The sequence below is a fragment of the Eriocheir sinensis genome, chromosome 69, assembly GCF_024679095.1.
Source record: "Eriocheir sinensis breed Jianghai 21 chromosome 69, ASM2467909v1, whole genome shotgun sequence".
Taxonomy (NCBI): Eukaryota; Metazoa; Arthropoda; class Malacostraca; order Decapoda; family Varunidae; genus Eriocheir; species Eriocheir sinensis.
In genome coordinates this window covers 6,061,655-6,080,644 of record NC_066577.1, presented here as the reverse complement: position 1 = coordinate 6,080,644, position 18,990 = coordinate 6,061,655, and the positions used below count along the sequence as shown (strand labels likewise).

Below are 18,990 nucleotides of genomic sequence, written 5' to 3'. Positions count from 1 at the left end.
CGTCTGCTTCTCGTCTCAGGCTCAGACCGAAAAACAGCTTAATTGGCTTCTTCCTTCCATCATTCTTTTTTTCTCATTTTCCTTCCTTTTTCTCATTTTTCTTTCATTCCTTTCTCTTTGCATTCTTTCATTCCTTTCCTCTCTCTCTCTCTCTCTCTCTCTCTCTCTCTCTCTCTCTCTCTCTCTCTCTCAATTTCAGTCTTTTCTCTCCTTTTCTTTCTGTCTCTCTCTTTCCTTCCTTCCTTCCTTCCCTTCTCTCATTTTTTCCTTCCTTCCCTTCTTTGTTTCTCTCTCTCTCTCCTTCCTTCCTTCCCTTCTCTCTCATTTTTTCCTTCCTTCCCTTCTCTGTTTCTACCTCTCTCTCTCTCTCCTTCCTTCCTTCCTTCCCTTCTCTCTCATTTTTTCCTTCCTTCCCTTCTTTCCTTCTACCTCTCTCTTCCCTTCTTCCTTCCTTCCCTTCTCTCTCATTTTTTCCTTCCTTCCCTTCTTTCCTTCTACCTCTCTCTTCCCTTCTTCCTCTCCCCTCATCATCGGAACACAATTTGACGACACGAGTCCGCTGGTAATGGTCCCACGAAACACTCCTTGTCAAACCACCTTCTCCTTTCCTTGCAGTATTGCCAACACCTCCTTATACCTTGAACTCCTGGGTCCCTTCTGCCTCTCCCCTTCCTCCTCTTCTCCTCCTCCTCCTCTCCTCTCCTCCCCAGCACCCCCCCCACACCTCAACCAGTCTCCTAGTCTTAATCCGCCAGTCCGTCAGTCAAGTCATCCCTCCACGCATGCAAGTTTGAAGAAAGAAAAGAAGAAGGAGAAGGAAGAAGAAGATTAAGTTCATATATTGTCATGTGCCTATCTCGTGTGTGTGTGTGTGTGTGTGTGTGTGTGTGTGTGTGTGTACGCTCTCTACTCAGTTTCCGGTGCGCACACGTCATGTAAACCGTAATTTTGCTTGTTGCTGTGTGTGTGTGTGTGTGTGTGTGTGTGTTGCAAAGTTTGAGTTTATGAGCTTAGTATCAATCTTGCAGCTTCAGAGAGAGAGAGAGAGAGAGAGAGAGAGAGAGGAAGGAAGGAAGGAAATATAGACAAGCTTGAAAAATATGTATTACTAAAAAAAAGCTTACCAAGGAATCATTTGCAGCTTACTGAAGGAAAAGAAAAAAATAGCGAACTTGAATTATTGTTAACTTATGAAAACGTGTGTGTGTGTGTGTGTGTGTGTGTGTGTGTGTGTGTGTGTGTGTGTTTTTTTGCTTTCTTTCAATCTCTCTCTCTCTCTCTCTCTCCTTTCTGAATACAAATCTCATCTGTTTGTATTTGACTGGAAAGAAAAAAAACATTATTATTAACTAAACTCAAATTTGTTAAGGAGAATATACTGTAATTTTTCTTCCCTATTATGATTGCTGTACGTCACACAAACATGTTTTTTTTTATAATATCTGAATAGGAATATTGTAAGTGTGTGTGTGTGTGTGTGTGTGTGTTTGCTTATGTACTTAATATCCTGTGGTGATTCTCTCTCACACACATGCACATTAGAGAGAGAGAGAGAGAGAGAGAGAGAGAGAGAGAGAGAGAGAGAGAGACCTACCCAGTGCTTATAACAATACCAATAATAAAAAGATTTGCTTATATGCTTGTTTAACTAATCCTGTGTGTGTGTGTGTGTGTGTGTGGAGGGAATGGGAGAAGGCTCACTCCAAAGATTGCTCCCTTCCTTGCACGGGCCTGAACCAAAGGCGTCCCATACCAGGGTGCCGACAGACCCACTCCACTCTATCGGCGATCAAAATCTATCCGACCAAGCCGCTCTGTCAATGAGGACTGGACTGCCGTGTCTCTGAGAAGGGTCGCGTTGCCTCACTCGCTCTACAATGGTGAAGTGAAGATGCTGGTTAAGTCCTGCGTATGGGATTTGGACGGTATAGGGATGAGCTTGAGTAGAGAGGCGTGTGCAGCGAGGCGAGGGAGGATGTGATCAAGGGATTGCAATGGACGGGGTTAATTTGACTCGGCCCTGTAAAGAAAATAATTAGTTGAGACGGATGATTGAGAACACACACACACACACACACACACACACATACTTTGGATAATAAAACATACATAATTACACACCTTAGCAATCATTATTATTATTATTATTATTATTATTATATTTTTTCTCATTCCTCATCACAGCTTTTACATATCATCAGAGAGAGAGAGAGAGAGAACTATCGTGCATCTATTAAAATCGTCACAATTTTTAATCTTATTTCTATACAATAACACCCAAAAAATATCTATATCTATGTATCTATCTTAGGAAGGAGGAGGAGGAAGGAAGAAGAGGAGGAGGAGAAGGAGGGGGGTGAGGAAGAGGAGGAGGAGAAGGAGGGGGGTGAGGAAGAGGAGGAGGAGAAGGAGGGGGGTGAGGAAGAGGAGGAGGAGAAGGAGGGGGGTGAGGAAGAGGAGGAGGAGGAAGAGGAGGAAGATTATAATGTCAACTTAATGGAAATAATAATAATAATAATAATAATAATAATAATAATAATAATAATCAGATCAAGTAAATCATAGAAAGTAAATCTCTCTCTCTCTCTCTCTCTCTCTCTCTCTCTCTCTCCCGCCTTGGTCCCCTTTAGCAAGACTGGCAGTGCGACACGACTTTTTTTCCTCCCTGTACAAGCTCGCGACATCCATACTCCGGCGCCTTAAGGTAAACAGACATACAGAGTGTTAAAAAGTCTATGTATATTCTTAAGTTTTAGAAATTAATTGAGTTTTTTACGGTAATTATAGAGAGCGAATGTTTTTTTTTGGTAATTAAGTTTTTTATGGTAATTATAGAAAGTGTGAATTTGTTTATATATGGTAATTAAGTTTTTTATGGTAATTATAGAAAGCGTGAATTTTTTTTTTTTTGGTAATTAATTTTTTTATGGTAATTATAGCAAGTGTGAATTTGTCTATATAGTAATTAAGATTTTTATGGTAATTATAGAAAGCGTGAATTTGTTTATATATGGTAATCAAGCTTTTTATGGTAATTATAGCAACTGTGAATTTGTCTATATATGATAATTAACTTTTTTATGGTAATTATAGCAACTGTGAATTTGTCTATATATGATAATTAACTTTTTTATGGTAATTATAGCAAGTGTGAATTTGTTTTGTTTTGGTAATTAAGCTTTTTATGGTAATTATAGCAAGTGTGAATTTGTTTATATATGGTAATTAACTTTTTTATGGTAATTATAGTGATTTTTTTTATAATTAACTTTTTTATGGTAATTATAGCAACTGTGAATTTTTTTTTTTTTGGTAATTCAATTTTTTACGGTAATTATAGAAAACAGGAATTCGGTTTACATAAGTGTGTTTGGAATTTGTATAGCGGATTGTACGATGGTTGACTGGACACACACAAACACACACACACACACACACACACACACACACACACACACACACAGACACACAGATCACAAGAAAGCAAAATAATAATAATAATAATAATATACATAACATAATCGTAACATTCCTCTGTGTACACATACGAAATCACACACACACACACACACACACACACACACACACACACACACACACACAGATCACAAGAAAGCAAAATAATAATAATAATAATAATAATAATAATAATAATATACATAACATAATCGTAACATTCCTCTGTGTACACATACGAAATCACACACACACACACACACGCACACACACATCGCTGCGTCAATACATAAATAATTACATCGCCTATACTACAGACGTAACGCTTCTCACACGACTAATACTCCATAATTAACCGGGATATAAAGCATTAGTTCTGGATTGAGGTCTAAACTAACTCTGAAAAAAATCATAGTCCACCATTAAATACAGAGAAAACGGGAGTGGTTATAGATGACACGTAACTCACAATATATATACATAAGGGTTTGTATAGATGAATTAACTTGTACCTGGTTAATAGGGAACGCTGGAGTGTCTGTTACGTGAGTGCTTGAATGTCATGTTGTGTGTACTTAGAGAGCAATGCGGATATGTTCTGGGGTTTATGAATGACTGAGGAGGAGGAGGAGGAGGAGGAGGAGGAGGAAGGACATGAGAGAGGAAGGAAGGGAGGATAGGGAAGGGAAGGAGGAGGAAGAGGAGGAGGAGATAGGAGGGAGAGAAATGATGAAAGAAGAAGAAGGAAGAGGAGGAGGAGGAGGAAAGACATGAGACAAGAGATGGAGAGAGGAAAGAAGGGAGGATAGGGAAGGGAAGGAGGAAGAAGATGAAGAGGAGGAGGAGAGGGGAGGGAGAAAAATAATGAAGGAAGAAGAAGGAAGAGGAAGAGGAGGAAAGACATGAGACAAGAGATGGAGAAGGAAGGGAGGATAGGGAAGGGAAGGAGGAAGAAGAGGAGGAGATAGGAGGGAGAGAAATGATGAAAGAAGAAGAAGGAAGAGGAGGAGGAGGAGGAAGATGGGAAGATGAAGAGAGGAATATATGAGAAAAAGAAGAAGAAGAAGAGGAGGAAGAAGAAGAAGAGGAGGAGGAGGAGGAGGGAAGGGAAGAGGAAGAAGATGGATATTAAGAAGAGAAATCCTCCTCCTCCTCCTCTTCCTCCTCTTCTTCTTCCTCACACTTGGACGAAACTAACTCTTGCAAAAAAAACACAACCTTTGCGAAACACACAACCCTCAACGAAACACTTCAGACGGAACACACTCGGCGAAACTAACTCTTTCCGAAAAACTGAGGTTCACAAAACACACACAACCTCTCAAAGAAACACTTCAGTCGAAACACACTCGACGAAACTAACTCTTGCCGAAAAACTGAGCTTCACGAAACACACAACCCTCAACGAAACACTTCAGACGGAACACACTCATACAAAACTAACTCTTGCCGAAAAACTGAGCTTCATGAAACACACACACCCCTCAACGAAACACTTCAGACGAAACACACTCATACGAAACTAACTCTTGCCGAAAAACTGAGCTTCATGAAACACACACACCCCTTAACGCAACACTTCAGACGAAACTAACTCTTGCCGAAATACTGAGCTTCATGAAACACACACACCCCTTAACGCAACACTTCAGTCGAAACACACTCGGCGAAACTAACTCTTGCCGAAAAACTGAGCTTCACGAAACACACACACCCCTTAACGCAACACTTCAGACGGAACACACTCGACGAAACTAACTCTTCCCGACAAACACAGACTTTAAGAAACACACACAACCCTCAACGAAACACTTCCGACGAAAATAACTCTTGCCAAAAAACACAAACTTTACGAAACACACGCACCCCTCAACGAAACACTTCAGACGAAACTATCTCTTCCCGACAAACGTAGACTTCACGAAACACACACGGCCCTGAACGAAACACTTTAGACGAAAATAACTCTTCCCGAAAAACACATAGACTCCACGAAACACACACACCCCTCAACGAAACTAACTCTCGCCGACAGTACCGAGCCTTTTATTATTATTATTATTGTTTCCCTTTTTTGTGCCCTTGAGCTGTCTCCTTCGTTGTAAAATAAATAAATAAATAAATAAATAAAAAAACACAAATTCCGCGAAACACACAACCCTTGACGAAACACACTCGAAACCAACTCTTGCCAAAACAACACAAACTTCACGAAACACACAGCTACTGGTGGAACGAACCCTTCTCGGAACACACACACACACACACACACACACACACACACTCTGCCGGAACATGAAAAAGCAACACTTGTCAACACAGAATGAAACACAAAACTTCTGCCATCGAAACACTAACACAGCGGCGAAACACATGCTTGACGAAACTAACTTCACGAAACACATTTTGGCCGAAACACATGCTCGATGAAACACTACATAGACGAAACTAACTCCCTTGACGAAACGCTAAACACGCTCAACGAAACTCCCTTGACGAAACACTAAACCCACTCAACGAAACACTTTTGACGGAACGCACTCAGGGAACCAGCAGTAACACATTCTTGACGCAACACTCGATGAAGAAAATTTTGACGATGATGAAGAAAAAGAAGAAAAAGACGATGAAGGAGAAGAAGAAGAGGAAACAAAGAAGAACAAGGAAAAGAAACAGAAAACAAAGAAGTTAAAGAAAAAGAAAAAAGAAGAAAAAGATGAAAAAAAACAAAAAAAAACTAGCCCACTACTGGCGAAACACTTTATGAAACACACTCTTTGCGAAACACACTCCAGCCCACTCTTGGTGAAACACACTCTTTACAAAACACACTCCAGCCCACTCTTGCTGAAACACACTCTTGACGAAACACCCTGATGGCGAAACACACTCCAGCCCACTCTTGCCGAAACACACTCTTGACGAAACACCCTGATGGCGAAACACACTCTTGACAAAACACACTCCAGCCACTCTTGCCGAAACACACTCTTGACGAAACACCCTGATGGCGAAACACACTCTTGACAAAACCCTGATGACAAAACACACTTGACAAAACACACTCTTGACAAAACCCTGATGGCAAAACACACTTGACGAAACACACTCTTGACGAAACACACTCTTGGCGAAACACACTCTTGGCAAAACCCTGATGGCGAAACACACACTTTGGCGAATCACACTCTCGGCGAAACACACTCTACGAAACACACTCAACGAAACTAACTCTCTCTACGAAACACACTGCAAATTTGAGCTTCCCTTCTAAAACGTAAAACATCAGTCTCGTACAAAACATCTTCGGAACTTCACAAATCATAATCATAAAATCTAAGTTAGCTAACGCAATCTGACCTCATTTGCCGTTCTCTAACATATCTTTTTAACACAGACTGAATATAATAGGCTAGACTTGACCTCTGTTTTTCTGCTGTATGTATTTATAAAAGCAATGGAAAACGTATCGATCGTAAATATTGGTTATTGAATGTAATCTGACCTCATTTGCTGTTTTCTCTAATATCTTTTTAACACAGACTGAATATAATAAGCTAGATTTGATGTTTTTTGCTGTTTGTGTTTATAAGAGCAATAGAAAACGTATCAATCGTAAATATTGGTTATCTTAGTTTGACCTTAATTTCCATTCTCTCACATATCATTTTAACACAGACTGAATATAATAGGCTAGATTTAACCTCTGTTTTTTTGCTGTATGTATTTATAAAAGCAATAGAAAACGTATCAATCGTAAACATTGGTTATCTTAGTTTGACCTTAATTTCCATTCTCTCACATATCATTTTAACACAGACTGAATATAATAGGCTAGATTTGACCTCTGTTTTTTTGCTGTATGTATTTATAAAAGCAATAGAAAACGTATCAATCGTAAACATTGGTTATCTTAGTTTGACCTTAATTTCCATTCTCTCACATATCATTTTAACACAGACTGAATATAATAAGCTAGATTTGATGTTTTTTGCTGTTTGTGTTTATAAAAGCAATAGAAAACGTATCAATCGTAAATATTGGTTATCTTAGTTTGACCTTAATTTCCATTCTCTCTAATATCTTTTTAACACAGACTGAACAATAGGCTTCTTTGATGTATATATAAAAAGCTATACAATATATCTAAATCCTAAAATATCTAATCATTCTAATACAATCTGATCCCTTGTTGTCCTCTCTCTTGCATGACAGACAGAATACAGTACTTAAGACTTGATCTCCCTTCACTGAGGCGTAGAAATTGATACAAAATTCGAATGCAGGTAACTCTCGATTTACGCGAGTTTGGTTTACGCGTTTTTGAAATACCGCGTGGTCCAAAAACCAAATAGATGTTTAATTTACACGTTTTTTTTCACTTATACGCGATATTTTATGGAGTGGCCACCAGATGTCTCACGCAACTGGACTCACACGGCCACACAGCTGAGCTCGGTTCTTCCCGCGCGCAACTTGAACAACAACACAGTACCCACGCTGCCACGCTACTCAACAACAACAACAACACCCTCGCTGCTGTGCTACCACGAGGGGAAGGGCAGCCAGAGGAGGAACCACGAGAGGGAGAGGAGTCAGAGTGATACAAACCTACCTCTTGTTTGATTTACAGTGTTTTTGAGTTACGCGACCTCTTCAAGGATACAATACCCGCGTCAATCAAGAGTTACCTGTACTAATAATTTGGCGATACTTCTGGCGAGACTGATGACGAAAATAAGTCTTGACGAACCACTAAAACAATCTAATCTCCTTCTGTTCTCTCTCCAATACAATCCGATCCTTTTCTGTCCTTTCCGTTAAACCACCATAGACCAAATACATTGTTAGACACTATTTATATAACATCGGAGAGTGTGTGTATATGTGAATAGGTGAATGGGTTTAATAAGGGTCGTTAGTGAGGTCCTGGGAGTCTAGTTGAGCCTTGGGGTATTGTCGGAAAGTCATGATTATTATTGTTATTATTATTATTATTATTATTATTATTATTATTATTGTCAAACACCTTCATTCTTTCTTTCTTTACTTCCTCTGTGATTGACACACACACACACACACACACACACACACACACACACACACACACACACACACATTCCTCTCCTCCCTTCCTTCCCTTCCTTTCTTTCCCTCCTCCTCCTCATCTTCTTCTTCCTCCTCTCTCTCCTCTTCCTCTTCCTCTCCATTTCCTTCCTTCATCTTCCTCCTCCTCCTCCTCCTTTTCATTTCCTTCCTTCATCTTCCTCCTCCTCCTCCTCCTCTTCTTCTTCTTTCTCTTCCTTCTTTCCTTCCATTTCCTTCCTCTTCCTCCACCTCTCTCTCTCTCTCTCTCTCTCTCTCCCTACACACACACACACACACACACACACACACACACACACACACACACAGGTAATACATATGATAAACTATCCAGAGAGCTTTTGTGACTTATAAGAATGTTTGCATAGCGTGATTTTTTTTTGTATATTTAGCGAGATGGAAAAAAACACATTAGAGAAAGAATGAGGAGGAAAAAGAAGAAGAAGAAGAGTGAATATTATGCAAACAACTTAATAATATCGGAAATACTAATTCAACACACACACACACACACACACACACACACACACACACACATATATTAAAATCATAACATATTAACACTATCAGTAAATACCCACTAAGAAATATCATGGAAAATACTGCTTCGATGTTTTAAACCGAGCGGGAAAATGTATATAAATTAAAACTTGTGCAGAACAGTTTAAAAAAAAATTAATTAAACACAAAAAAATTCAAAATCGTACGAGAATTGTGCGGAAGAAATTCGAAAAAAAAATGGGTTTAAATAATTATAATCAATACTGTCCAAAATCACACAGTCATTTGATGCATAAAGTCTAAATATAAATATGGTCTAATTTAGCTTGGTCTCAGTTAACCGGGAAGCAGCGGGGATCATGTTTGTTAACCCGTGCGCTTGGGCTACGGGAAGGCTGAGAAGTGGCTGAGAAACATCAACATTAACCTGCATTTTGAGACTAAGAAAAGATCATGGAACGTACATCTGAGTACTCCTCACGACCATAAAACCATTAAAAATACTTACTTTTACCCAAACTCCATTATTTTTGTGTTTTTTTTTGTTAACTTATACCCAAACTCCATTATTTTTGTGTTTTTTTTTGTTAACTTATACCCAAACTCCATTATTTTTGTGTGTGGTGTTTGTTACAGAATAAACAGTCTCGTGACGTGTGGCATCTACCTGAGAGTCGCTTGCTGTCTACTATAGAGAATTTGACATGTGATTCCTGTATGGGTAGCTAATTCAGTCTGCCATGACCTCACAGCACCACCCATGACAAAAACCCCCACCTCAAAATCACTCACCCACCACAGTGACCCAGGGCATGCATGGTGGGTTGCTCTATTCCACCACCACCTACAATCAGCTCGAATTAGGTGTTTTATGGCGAGCCCTGTTTAGGGTCCACCGTATCACAGCCACGACCCGGGTTAATGGTCCCTCCAAGCGAGAAAAATGAGACTAATCACCCCTCACACAAACTATTTTATAATATATATCGAAGCGTTTGTGATCAGATTATGCATCATCTATTTTTGGGGGGATTATATCATGGCACAAATTTGGCCCGTCGCTGCTACTGGGTTAAAGGTCCCTCCAAGCAAGAAAAATGAGACTAATCACCCCTCACACAAACCATTTCATAATACATATCAAAGCATTTGTGATCAGATTATGCATCATCTATTTTTTTGGGGGTTATATCATGGCACAAATTTGGCCCGTCGCTGCTACTGGGTTAATGGTCCCTCCAAGCGAGAAAAATGAGAAAAAATCACCCCTCACACAAACCATTTCATAATATATATCAAAGGATTTGTGATCAGTTTATGTATCATCTATTTTTGGGGGATTATATCATGGCACAAATTTGGCCCGTCGCTGCTACTGGGTTAATGGTCCCTCCAAGCGAGAAAAATGAGACTAATCACCCCTCACACAAACTATTTCATAATATATATCGAAGCGTTTGTGATCAGATTATGTATCATCTATTTTGGGGGGGATTATATCATGGCACAAATTTGGCCCGTCACTGCTACACGGGTTAAAGGTCCCTCTAAGCAAGAAAAATGAGAAAAAATCACCCCTCACACAAACCATTTCATAATATATATCAAAGCATTTGTGATCAGATTATGTATCATCTATTTTTTGGGGGGATTATATCATGGCACAAGTTTGGCCCGTCACTGCTACACGGGTTAAAGGTCCCTCCAAGCAAGAAAAATGAGAAAAAATCACCCCTCACACAAACCATTTCATAATATATATCAAAGCGTTTGTGATCAGATTATGTATCATCTATTTTTGGGGGATTATATCATGGCACAAATTTGGCCCGTCGCTGCTACACGGGTTAATACGGTCTAAATATGTTCTGAATTCACACGGTCTTAATCGGAAGGTGTTTGGACGAGAACAAGAAAGTTAAACCACAAAAAATATTACTTAACACTAAACAATATCAACGCAAATACTGATGGAGTTACCAACACACACACACACACACACACACACACACACACACACACACACACACACTCACTCTTCCTTCCTTTTTCTCTTCTTCCTCCTCCTCCTTCTTTCCTTCCTTCATTTTCCTCCTCCTCCTCCTCCTCCTCTTCTTCTTGCCGTTCTTCTCTCCCTTCCTCCTTCTCCTCCTCCTCCTCTTCCTTCCCTTTCTATTTCTCTTCTTCTTTCTCCTCCTTCTTTCCTTCCTTCCTTTCCTTCATTTTCCTCCTCCTCCTCCTCCTCTCGCTGTTCTTCCCTCCCTCTTCCTCCTCTTCCCCTCCATTCCCTTACTCCTCCACCTCTCCCTCCACACACACACACACACACACACACACACACACACATCACTTTACGAGGTTGGTCTGAATCCACTCTTCGTCAAGCTCGTCCAAATCCCGTATCTGGAACACCTTGGTCAACTCACACTCCTTGACGACGTGGCTGTAGCTCCCGGCGTACATCATCTGGAGCTTCGGCTGGGAGTCTGGGGGAGGGGGAGAAGGAGGAGGAGGAGGAGGAGGGGGTAAGTATGGGGTACACCGAGGTTGTTATGTAATTATAATCGTGTATCTTGAAAATTAACGTAACAGCTGCTTAAAACCGCACTAAAATTTTCTACTTCGGAGTTGACGAAAATTGCCTCTCTATCTTCTATCGATATTTTCAAGCTGACTGATCTTCCGAAATTGCTAACTTGTCATCCATCCCTCATCCATCAACTACAATTCCACCCTTATACACACACAAACACACACACACACACTCTCTTTTCTCTCCTATCCAATCTCACTCATCCGCTCTCATCCACCTTGCCATCCGCCCTCATCCACACCACACTTATAAACACATCAATGCCCCTCTGTCTAACCCCCCACTAATCCTGCATCTTCATCCGCCCTCATCCGCCCTCATCCACCTTGCCATCCGCCCTCATCCGTACCACATTTATAAACACATCAATGCCCCTCTGTCCAACCCCCCACTAATCCTGCATCTTCATCCGCCTCGTCATCCGCCCTCATCCACCTTGCCATCCGTACCACACTTATAAACACATCAATGCCCCTCTGTCCAACCCACTACTCCTGCATCTTCATCCGCCCTCATCCGCTGTCATCCGTACCTCGGGGTGTGGTAAAGATGAAGGCCATTGGGAAAGACACCCGGCCATCCGCATGCTCTATCCGCCAGGAGAAGAGAACATAGCGCGGTTGAGTGTCCGGGATGGATGAGCGGAGTGCATCCACATCTTCCAGGTCTTCCAACTCCTCCTCCAGAACGATCTCCGAGGCTGCCTGGTTGACCTTCACTGTTGGCGGATGAGTGGATGAGTGGATGAGATATATGGATGAAGTGGATGAGAGAGAGAGAATGGAAGAGGAGGAGGAGGAAAGACATGAGAGGAGGAAGGAAGGGAGGAGGAGGAGGAGGAGGGAGAGAAATGGAAGAAGAAGGAAGAGAGGGAGGAGGAGGAGGAAGAAAGGAAGAAGGAAAGGAGGAGAAAGGAATATATGAGAGGAAGAAGAGGAGGAAGAAGAGGAGGAGGAAGAAGAGGAGGAGGAAGAAGAGGAGGAGGAGGAAGAAGAAGAGGAGGAAGAAGATGGATAAGGATATTAAGAAGAAAAATCCTCCTCCTCCTCCTCCTCCTCCTCTTCTTCTTCTTCCTCCTCCTCCTCTTCTTCTTCCTCCTCCTCCTCTTCTTCTTCTTCCTCCTCCTCCTCTTCTTCTTCCTCCTCCTCCTCTTCCTCTATGCATCAACTCTTCTCACAATCTCTCCTCCTCCTCCTCCTCCTCCTCCTCCTCTTCCTCCACACTTACTAATAATGGCAGAAGAAGGAAGGAAGAGAGGAAGGAAGGAAGGAAGGAAGAGAGGAAGGAAGGAAGGAAGGAAGGAAGGAAGGAAGGAAGGAAGAGAGGAAGGAAGGAAGGAAGGAAGGAAGAGAGGAAGGAAGGAAGGAGAGGAAGAAGAAAAACACAAAATAAAATAAAAAAATTATCTAAAAAGAATTATAGATTAGCCTTCATCTTCCTCCTCCTCCTCCTCCTCCTCCTCCTCCTCCTCCACACTCACTGATGATGGCTGCGTTGGTCGTGGCACGGCGGAAGCGGAATTTACGCATCAACTCCTTCAGCCCCGGGTCGATCGTACACAGCGGAACACTCTGAAAGGAAGGAGAGCGGATGAGTGTTGCGTCAGAGCTAAGTACAGGTGTTGCATCCACCCCCACTCAACCACCCTGTCATCCGTTTCCGACCTCATACACACACTCACCATTCCGCTCTGTCCCATCCGCTCCCACCCATCCACCCTCATCCGTTTACAACCACATATCCAACCACATTTATCCAGTGTTTCATGGAGGTACCTAGCTCATAAGTTTAGTGTTCCGTAAAGATGACTAGATAGTGTTGCTTTAGCTGTTGTGTTTCGTAAAGTTAACCGGGTAGTGTGTTGCATCGCTCGTGAGTTCAGTGTTTCGTGAAGGTATCTAGCTCATAAATTTAGTGTTTCGTAAAGGTGATTTGATAGTGTTCCGTTAACTGTTGTGTTTCGTAAAGTTAACCGGGTAGTGTGTTGCATTAGCCGTCAGTTCAGTGTTTCGTGAAGGTACCTAGCCCATAAGTTCAGTGTTCCGTAAAAGTAACATTGGCCATAAGTTGTGTTTCGGAAATACTGTGTTACGCATAAACCGTTTCGCAAAGGTCAATGGGTAGTGTTGTGTTGGCCATACATTGTGTTCCACAGGATTTGTATTCTCAAACTTTGTGGCTTCACCGTGTAGCAGTGACGGGCCAAATTTGTGGCTTCACCGTGTAGCAGCGACGGGCCAAATTTGTGGCTTTACCGTGTAGCAGCGACGGGCCAAATTTGTGGCTTTACCGTGTAGCAGCGACGGGCCAAATTTGTGGTTTCACCGTGTAGCAGTGACGGGCCAAATTTGTGGTTTCACCGTGTAGCAGTGACGGGCCAAATTTGTGGTTTCACCGTGTAGCAGCGACGGGCCATATTTGTGGCTTTACCGTGTAGCAGCGATGGGCCAAATTTGTGGCTTTACCGTGTAGCAGCGACGGGCCAAATTTGTGGCTTTACCATGTAGCAGTGACAGGCCAAATTTGTGGCTTTACCGTGTAGCAGCGACGGGCCAAATTTGTGGCTTCACCGTGTAGCAGCGACAGGCCAAATTTGTGGCTTCACCGTGTAGCAGCGACGGGCCAAATTTGTGGCTTCACCGTGTAGCGACGGGCCAAATTGTGGCTTTACCGTAGTAACGACGGGCCAAATTTGTGGCTTTACCGTGTAGCAGCGACGGCCAAATTTGTGGCTTTACCGTGTAGCAACGACTGGCCAAATTTGTGTCTTAACAGTGTAGCAGCTTCTGAGCCATATTTGGCTTTACCGTGTAGTGGCGGGCCAAATTTGTGGTTTCACCGTGTAGCGACGGCCAAATTTGTGGTTTCACCGTAGCAGCGACGGGCCAAATTTGTGGTTTCACCGTGTAGCAGCGACGGGCCAAATTTGTGGCTTTACCGTGTAGCAGCGACGGGCCAAATTTGTGGCTTTACCGTGTAGCAGCGACGGGCCAAATTTGTGGCTTTACCGTGTAGCAGCGACAGGCCAAATTTGTGGCTTCACCGTGTAGCAGCGACGGACCAAATTTGTGGCTTCACCGTGTAGCAGCGACGGGCCAAATTTGTGGCTTCACCGTGTAGCAGCGACGGGCCAAATTTGTGCCATGATATAAACCCCCCAAAAATAGATGATACATAATCTGATGACAAATGCTTGGATACATATTATGAAATGGTTTGTGTGAGGGGTGATTTTTTCTCATTTTTCTCGCTTGGGGGGACCATTAAGAAACATGATCCCGGCTGCTACTGGGTTAACCATCTTGGGGAACCCGCGGGAAATTGGTGTTTTTGGTTGAGAGGGCAGATTTGAACTACTCAAACCGAACTTTAACATAACATAAACTTTAATGGGGGGAACTTTGCCCCCCCTCGACCCTCGGTTCCCCACAGGTCCCCAGGCTTGTGTTGGGGGGTAGGGGGGCAGGAGTGGCGGAGAGGGAGGCGGACTTCTTGCAAAATATTACCAAGGTTGTTATATTGCTATGGTCCTGTAGCCTAACTAGCCCCATATAAAAGAAAAACAAGGAGATGAAGGTTATTACTGTCATGGGGGCGGTATTGAAGGCGCGGAGTGAATCTACATATTACCCCAAACTAAGCTTCCTACCAGGGGGCTTTGGCGTACCGTAAGACTCCTTCCAACCACTACAACAAGAAATGGGTTCAAAGAGAAAAGAAAGGGTTTGATAAGGTGCAATGGCTGTAAAAAGACAATTAAATACCAAAACTTACAAGAAACGAACGAAGTTATAATATTACACACGTATATGATAACACACATACACACACACATACACACAGCCACCCACCATTGTCTCAAGTCCAAACAGCCTTCCTTCAGCAGCGGGTCCTCCTCGTCAGCCTGGTGTGCGCCTTATCAGTGCCTGGGGCGGGGCGGGACGGGGCGGGGCGGGGCGGGCACAGGAAGCACACAGCGTTACGTCACCAACCCGCCTCGAGGACTGCGCTGTGTTGTGGTCGCTTACTCTCCGGTGCGAGGCTGGATCACCGTGACACATTATCGTACTCAGAGCATAGTATTTACCGGTTTCTAACGCCTAACTATTGCCAAGAAACATCAGGATCTAACTATTTTAACGATAAATATAGATTGATATAGTTATTGGGGCCCAGGAGACAGTTTTTGGGTAAATATATGAGGCTGAGTACGATAATCTGGCAACGTTGGGCTGGATGTGGTAGTATAATATTAATTTATTCAACAAAAAACTACTTTAACCCTTTATTAATGTACTGTTCTTATTTATTTATCTAAGTTTTTTCTTATTACTTTCTTTTCTCCTTTCTTCTTTGTCTTTTCCTCCTCGTCCGTAGGGATGGCATGTTCCTCCCTTCTCCCTTGTTGTTTACCTGCAACAATAAACTATCAATCAATCATTTCTCCTCTCTAAACTCTATTTCTTCCTTCTTTCTCTTTCTTCTTTTTCATCTTATTTATTTATTTTCTCTCTTCTTCATTTTCCTTCTCTTCTTTGTCCTTTAATTCCTTCTCCTCCTTCTTTTAATTCTCTTCTTCTCTATTCTTCCTTCTTTCTCTTTCTTCTTCTTTATCTTCTTTATTTATTTTCTCTCTTCTTCCTTTTCTTCTTTGTCCTTTAATTCCTTTTCTTTCCCTTTCTTCTTCTTTATTTTCTTTATTTATTTTCTCTATTCTTCCTTTTCCTCCCTTCCATATCCATTACTTTCCATTTTCTTTCTCTTTTTCCTCATTTTCTTCATTATCTCACGTTATTAGAGCTACGCGTGACCTCAGTGCTCATCTCCGTAACACTGATCCTTGACCTTTGACCCGACGTTCAAAAACAAATGATTCGTCTTATTTCACCGTATTCCCCTCTATTTAAACGTTTCCAAGGGCTATTATCGAACACATATCAATCATTATAAGGTCCAATTAGGGTTAAAAACGTTCTTAATCGGGTAATAATAATATGAAGATAATTTATAAGAAGGTTCAAAGTTCCATTAGGAGTATATCAATGTCTTTCCGATAGGGGCGTGTTTACAGAGACCGCGGGGATAAAGTCTTTTCCCTCATTTCCTTTGTAATATTAAACGTAGATATTTTAGTCTGATTAATTGGTGGCTTATTGTTGGATAATTATATAACAAAGGAGAAGGGATAACTATGCCATCCCGACTATCAGGCAATCTCTCTCTCTCTCTCTCTCTCTCTCTCTCTCTCTCTCTCTCTCTCTCTCTCTCTCTCTCTCTCTCTCTCTCTCTTATCATAATCTCTCTCTCACTGATACCAGACAAAAAAGAATGATTGCAATGCTCTCTCTCTCTCTCTCTCTCTCTCTCTCTCTCTCTCTCTCTCTCTCTCTCTCTCTCTCTCTCTCTCTCTCTCTCTCTCTCTCTCTCTCTCTAATCACCCTTATCATAATCTCTCTCTCACTGATACCAGACAAAAAAGAATGATTGCAATGGTCTCTCTCTCTCTCTCTCTCTCTCTCTAATCACCCTTATCATAATCTCTCTCACTGATACCAGACAAAAAAGAATGATTGCAATGCTCTCTCTCTCTCTCTCTCTCTCTCTCTCTCTCTCTCTCTCTCTCTCTCTCTCTCTCTCTCTCTCTCTCTCTCTCTCTCTCTCTCTCTCTCTCTCTCTCTCTCTCTCTAATCACCCTTATCATAATCTCTCTCACTGATACCAAACAAAAACAACATAATATCGATAACAGCTGATAATGCCTATAGATACGTTTAACATGGTAACAATTATATATGGCTTTTAAATTTACTATGGATATAATTAATAGAGTGATTTAATTGTGTGTATTTGTGTGTTTCTTTATTGATATAGCAAATAATATAATAATAATAATAATAATAATAATAATAATAATAATAGGAGGAAGAAGGAAGAGGAGGAGGAGGAGGAGGAGGAGGAGGAGAAGAAGAAGTAAGAAGAGGAAGAAAAAGAAATAGAGGAAAGAAAAGAGGTAGAGGAAGAAGAAGAGGAGGAGGAAGACAGCGAAGACGAGGAGGAGCAGGAGGAGGAGGAGGAGAAGAAGAAGAAAGAAGAGGAAGAAAAAGAAATAGAGGAAAGAAAAGAGGTAGAGGAAGAAGAAGAGGAGGAGGAAGACAGCGAAGACGAGGAGGAGGAGGAGGAGGAGGAGGAGGAGAAGAAGAAGAAGAAGAAAGAAGAGGAAGAAAAAGAAATAGAGGAAAGAGAAGAGGTAGAGGAAGAAAAAGAGGAGGAAGACAGAGAAGAGGAGGAGGAGGAGGAAGAGGAAGATAAAATATAAGTATATGGCCTTTCTAACACTTACAAAACTACTACTACTACTACTACTACTACTATTACTACTACTACTACTACTACTACTACTACTATTACTACTACTACTACTACTACTACTACTACTACTACTACTACTACTACTACTACTACTACAACCTCCCTCACTATAGATACATACATTCAAACACAGCCCTTCTTCTTCCTCCTCCTCCTCCTCCTCCTCCTCTTCCTCTTCTTCTCTCTCTTCGTTTCTCTCCTCCTCCTCCTTCTCTTCCTCCTTCCTTCTCTTTCTCTATCTTCCTTTCATCCTCTTTCTCTCCTCCTCCTCCTCCTCCTCCTCGTTTCCATGACCTTCCTCTTCTTCCTCCTCCTTCTTCCCTTCTCTCCTTCACATAGTGCCTTCCATCCTCCTCCTCCTCCTCCTCCTCCTCCTCCTTCACCTCCTCCTCCTCCCCTCTAAGGCCCGGTACTGGTGGTCAAGACGCTGCTTAACAAACTCATAGAATTCATACTCCAGTTCGAACCCCTTCCGTAAGAACTTGACCGCCTCAGCCTCCACGCTAGGCCTATAGAAGTTCTCGTTCCGCCTGGTCTTGCTCGGGTGGATGTGCTCTGGGGGGGGAAGGAGGGGGGGTGAGTGGAGGTGGTGGTGGTGGAGAAGGAGGAGGAGGAGGAGGAGGTAGGTTAGAGGAAGAAGAAGAGGAAGAAAAAGGGAAGAGGAGGTAGAGGAGGGGGAGGAGGAGGAGGAGGAAATACAGACGAAGGAAGGTTGTTTTTGAGTTCACCAGCGACAGGGATGAAAGAGTGAAGATGCTGGTTAACTCTTGCATCAGGGAGTTGGACAGCACAGGGATGAAAGAGTGAAGATGCTGGTTAACTCTTGCATCAGGGAGTTGGACAGCACAGGGATGAAAGAGTGGAGATGCTGGTTAACTCTTGCATCAGGGAGTTGGACAGCACAGGGATGAAAGAGAGGAGATGCTGGTTAACTCTTGCATCAGGGAGTTGGACAGCACAGGGAT

The 18,990-nt window shown here is 42.2% G+C and overlaps 3 protein-coding genes and 3 long non-coding RNA genes across 39 annotated transcripts in view; 3 read left to right on the top strand and 3 right to left on the bottom strand.

The window, feature by feature from the left end:
- The window catches only part of LOC126988483 (melanoma-associated antigen C1-like), a 109,851-nt gene that overhangs the window by 86,448 nt on the left and 4,413 nt on the right, over positions 1–18,990 (top strand). The window lies entirely within an intron of this gene.
- Positions 139–5,005, bottom strand: LOC126988496 (uncharacterized). Of its 5 annotated transcripts, none has more exons than XR_007742081.1 (3): positions 4,856–5,005; positions 356–4,693; positions 139–295 (listed from the first exon to the last, which is right to left on the bottom strand). It is a non-coding gene; the product is annotated as an uncharacterized LOC126988496 (long non-coding RNA). The 5 variants fall into 5 exon arrangements; XR_007742080.1 differs by having other exon boundaries at positions 139–289; XR_007742082.1 differs by having other exon boundaries at positions 139–225.
- On the top strand, positions 4,614–11,086 carry LOC126988499 (uncharacterized). 6 transcript variants are annotated; one of them, XR_007742101.1, is made up of 3 exons: positions 4,614–4,754; positions 4,838–10,295; positions 10,762–11,086. It is a non-coding gene; the product is annotated as an uncharacterized LOC126988499 (long non-coding RNA). The 6 variants fall into 6 exon arrangements; XR_007742099.1 differs by having other exon boundaries at positions 4,838–10,449; XR_007742098.1 differs by having other exon boundaries at positions 4,838–10,604.
- Positions 11,381–15,617, bottom strand: LOC126988493 (glia maturation factor gamma-like). The gene is made up of 4 exons (XM_050846690.1): positions 15,508–15,617; positions 13,137–13,227; positions 12,189–12,374; positions 11,381–11,549 (listed from the first exon to the last, which is right to left on the bottom strand). Exons 1-4 carry the CDS (start codon positions 15,508–15,510, stop codon positions 11,410–11,412), a joined length of 420 nt encoding a protein of 139 aa, XP_050702647.1. The 5' UTR covers positions 15,511–15,617; the 3' UTR covers positions 11,381–11,409.
- LOC126988507 (uncharacterized) lies at positions 17,584–18,100 on the top strand. Its single transcript, XR_007742112.1, has 2 exons — positions 17,584–17,666; positions 17,781–18,100. It is a non-coding gene; the product is annotated as an uncharacterized LOC126988507 (long non-coding RNA).
- The window catches only part of LOC126988486 (heparan sulfate 2-O-sulfotransferase pipe-like), a 46,884-nt gene continuing 45,864 nt past the window's right edge, over positions 17,971–18,990 (bottom strand). For 3 of the 4 annotated variants that reach the window (XM_050846627.1, XM_050846628.1, XM_050846626.1), the window contains exon 6: positions 17,971–18,580. In XM_050846627.1, coding sequence (XP_050702584.1) covers positions 18,405–18,580 — 176 coding nt within the window. In that variant the 3' untranslated portion in view covers positions 17,971–18,404. The remainder of the gene's footprint in view (positions 18,581–18,990) is intronic. The other variant, XM_050846625.1, reaches the window with a different exon arrangement.